The 3,680-nt window shown below is 52.7% G+C and overlaps 1 protein-coding gene across 1 annotated transcript; it reads right to left on the reverse strand.

Moving 5' to 3' along the window:
• Positions 1-486: 486 nt before the first annotated feature.
• Positions 487-1,932, reverse strand: drd1b (dopamine receptor D1b; the record flags this gene model as incomplete). Its single annotated transcript, XM_084474020.1, has 1 exon — positions 487-1,932. One exon carries the CDS (start codon positions 1,930-1,932, stop codon positions 487-489), a length of 1,446 nt encoding a protein of 481 aa, XP_084330146.1.
• Between the last annotated feature and the right edge of the window lie 1,748 nt (positions 1,933-3,680).

The raw sequence follows: 3,680 nt of genomic DNA on the forward strand, positions 1-3,680 counted from the left end.
GTAAATACTGGTTGTAAATCTCTCCAGGATAGATTGGTTGCCACCAAAAACTGTACAGCCTACCAGATGGACACCATATTGTGTCTGTATCTGGGAACGAAACATGACATTTGATCAGCAAAATCTGCATCATATAATACTATAATAAATGCTGAATGTATTTTGCAGATTGTTATATCCAGAATAAAGTGCCTTCACTTTTTAAACATTCGGTTAGGTTCCATGGAAAAAGTTGTTAAGGTTCCTCAGTGATTTTCAACAAGATGTCCTGCTCCGTAAAATCTGTTATCTCACTCCGTGGGGACATCTCCGTCAACATGTGTGAAACCCCCTTTCCCACGGCCTCGATGCACATTGCCACATCCCGACACACACACGCAGGTGCACACACACACACACACACACACACACATACAAACACAAACACACACACACACACACACACACACACACACACACAAAGACCCATCAACCCCCTGCGGTGGCTCAGCAGGAAAGGCCTTTATGCTGTCCGTTCTGCGTGATAGGATTGATCTTGTCCAGGGAGACGTCTGCGTCGCTGTCGGAGTTCCCTGAAGCGTCCGCTGCCCGTGTCTCAGCTTCGCTGCTGTCCAACATCCCCAGCCCCTCCCCCTCCCCGCCCCTGTCGCCGCAGCCCGCCAGGTCCTCCTTGTCCGGCTCGTCCTCTTGGCACAGGATGCTGTGGGGGATCAGGTAGTTGGCCGAGGGGTGGCTCTCCTTGGGGATGTGGCCCTTGGGCTGGTACTGGGAGTTGGTGCTGGACAAGGGAGGGTGGCCGCCACCGCCACCGGCGTTGTTGTTGATGCTGACGATCTCGATGGCGTTGCTGCCCGGACACAGCCGGTGGCAGCCCAGCAGCATGGAGAAGGCCCGGCGGAAGTCGGCGTTGAAGGCGTAGATGATGGGGTTGATGGAGGAGTTGGCCCAGCCGAACCACACGAACACGTCGAAGGTGGTGGAGCTGATGCAGGGGAAGTCGTCGTCGTCGTCGCCGCCGCCGCCGCCGGCCCGCGCCGCCTCGCAGAAGGGCACCATGCAGTTGAGGATGAAGAAGGGCAGCCAGCAGCACACGAACACGCCCATGATGACCGAGAGCGTCTTCAGCACTTTGGTCTCCCGCTTGAAGGACATCTTGAAGGAGCTCTCGCCCTCCATGGCCGAGCTGTTGCCCATGCTGCCGTGGCGGTTCTTGGCACTCTCGGCCGCCCGCTCCAGGGCCGAGATGCGGCGGATCTGCTTCTGTGCGATGCGGTAGATCCGGGTGTAGGTGACGATCATGATGGCCACGGGGATGTAGAAGCTGATGAGGGACGAGGAGATGGCGTAGGTGCGGTTCAGGCTGGAGTCGCAGTTGTCCGGCGGCAGGTCCAGCGGGAAGGTGGCGTTGATGTCGGCGCCGTAGCCGGTGGTCTGGGCCTTGTGCCAGTTGAGCTGCACGGGGATGAAGGAGATGAGGACGGAGAGCGTCCACGCCACGCTGATCATCAGACACGCCACCTTAGGAGTCATTTTGCGCTCATAGCGGAAGGGGCTGGAAATGGCCCAGTAACGATCCACGCTGATGACGCACAGGTTGAGTATGGACGCCGTGGAGCACATGATGTCAAACGCCACCCAGACGTTGCAGAACGCGCCGAAAGGCCAGGAGCCCACGATCTCCGTGGCTGCCTTCCACGGCATGACCAGGATGGCCACCAGGAGGTCGGATATGGCGAGCGAGATGACGAAAAAGTTGGTGACCTTTGACCTCAAGTGGCGGAACTTGGTGACGGCCACGCACACGAGCGTGTTGCCCAGCAACGTGGTGAGGATGAGGAGGAAGAGGAAGCATCCCGTCAAAACACGCTTGGGGGAGTCTCTCTCGGGGGAGAGCAGCACGCCGTCTCGCACGGATGAGAAATTATGTTCCATTGTTTATCTCACGCCGCGATTCAAACAGAGAACAGGGGGGGGGGGCAACTCAGGAGGCTCTCGGAAGTCACCCCATCACAATCCCCCTCTGCTGCAGCTGTGTGTGGTAGGCTGGGGGGTTAGACGGAGAGCTTGGCTGGAGGAGAGGCGTGCTGTCTCGGCACCAGCTCTCCCACAGACTGGGTCATCTCGATATTCCTTACCGTAGCAGCCATTTCTCCTCTGATGAGTATTCCCTACGGTATTCCGTTCCTTTCATGAATTCCTGCAGCAGCAGCAGACATTCTAGCGTGAAATCCGGCAGTAGTTCCTCCAGCTGTCCGCATGTCACTCTGCAATTCTTACGCTTCGTTTACTTCCTTTTTGTTAAACCCGTGTGTAAAAGTTTGACATGATTTGTTTGCAAAACTGTTAAGAAAATAGACATTTGGTCAATCGTCAACCTTATAAGCCAGCTCATTGATAACTTCTAGTGATTGTTTTCCCCGCTGCATTAATCGGATTGGATGATCCCGAGGCGTCTATGCGTGGTTATGCATTTGTTGCCAGTAAAAGATAATCCGAACTCCACATGTATTGTCTTCACATTGCCTTTTGCTGAACGTGATATTATCTGGAATATCATTGCAGCTGCTGGGTCACGGAGACGTCGGTCGTGTGCACATTAAAAACAGCCGTCGAAAGTTCCCTCGGTTCCTTGTGGAAGCAGTGCACCATGGAAAGTCTCATGTATAGATCGTTGGAAAGCACAGCAGCGGCGCGCCGCCTGCATCCAGAACTACGTGCTGCTGTCCTCCAGGTGGAAGAGGTCAAATGCTCGTTTGCGACCACATAAAAAGCAATGTTACCATCCAACTTTTCGAAATCGTTTCGCTTGTACTAACCGTAAAGGATGTTGGCAGTGTACTTGGAGAGGCACCATGTACCCCTGTGCACATATATCCCAGCGGTCTCCTGCATCACAGGAGGGAATGCGCGCTCTGCTTTCGTTTGGGCATCCACAGGTATGAGGGAGAGGAAACAGGAGGCAATAAATCCAGAGTCTATATTTAGGTATTTTTTAACATGGGGAGGGAGGTACGATATAAATCCAATTCAATGCCAATCAGGTCATTCATAAAAGCGAATAGCAGTGACACTATCCGGTCCAGTCCGCAGAAGCCTAGTAGAATGCGTAAGAATCAAAGCGAGTGGTCATCCATTCAAGTGATACACATCCAATGGTCCAGAAAGCGGCAACATTTGGCACATCGGCGCTTCGCACCCCTTGACGGGATCCACTCTGTCCCGCCTCAGTGGTTCGCGTGTTGGATTCTGCGTCGTTCGTTATGCATAGTTGTGTTTTATTTTCAGACAGCACTTTGGAACCGTCCCATTTTGAGCAATATATTTCCAAGTGTGAATAGTCCACAAACACGGCGGGCCGTGGTTGTGACTGCAGCCAATGTGCGAGCTTTGCCTTTTCCCCATCTTCCTCATGATGGCTGTTGCGCGCCCGGGACTGATCCAGAGAATTTGAGCAAAAGAGCTCCGCGGTGCCATCAAGGAAAAGGCACAGCATGTTCAATTATAAAAGCACACCATATGAAATAAAATAACAAACGTTTATATATATATATATACGTTTCCCAATGTGTCCTAATGGGTTTTGGGCTTTGGGCTTTCACGCCATTATAAGCCTACACTTAAAGCCACAAGTATATTATATATGTTGGGCTGCATGGAATATTATATGATTTTACCCTAAA

This window comes from Micromesistius poutassou (genome assembly GCF_964030765.1).
Source record: "Micromesistius poutassou genome assembly, chromosome: 10".
NCBI lineage: Eukaryota > Metazoa > Chordata > Actinopteri > Gadiformes > Gadidae > Micromesistius > Micromesistius poutassou.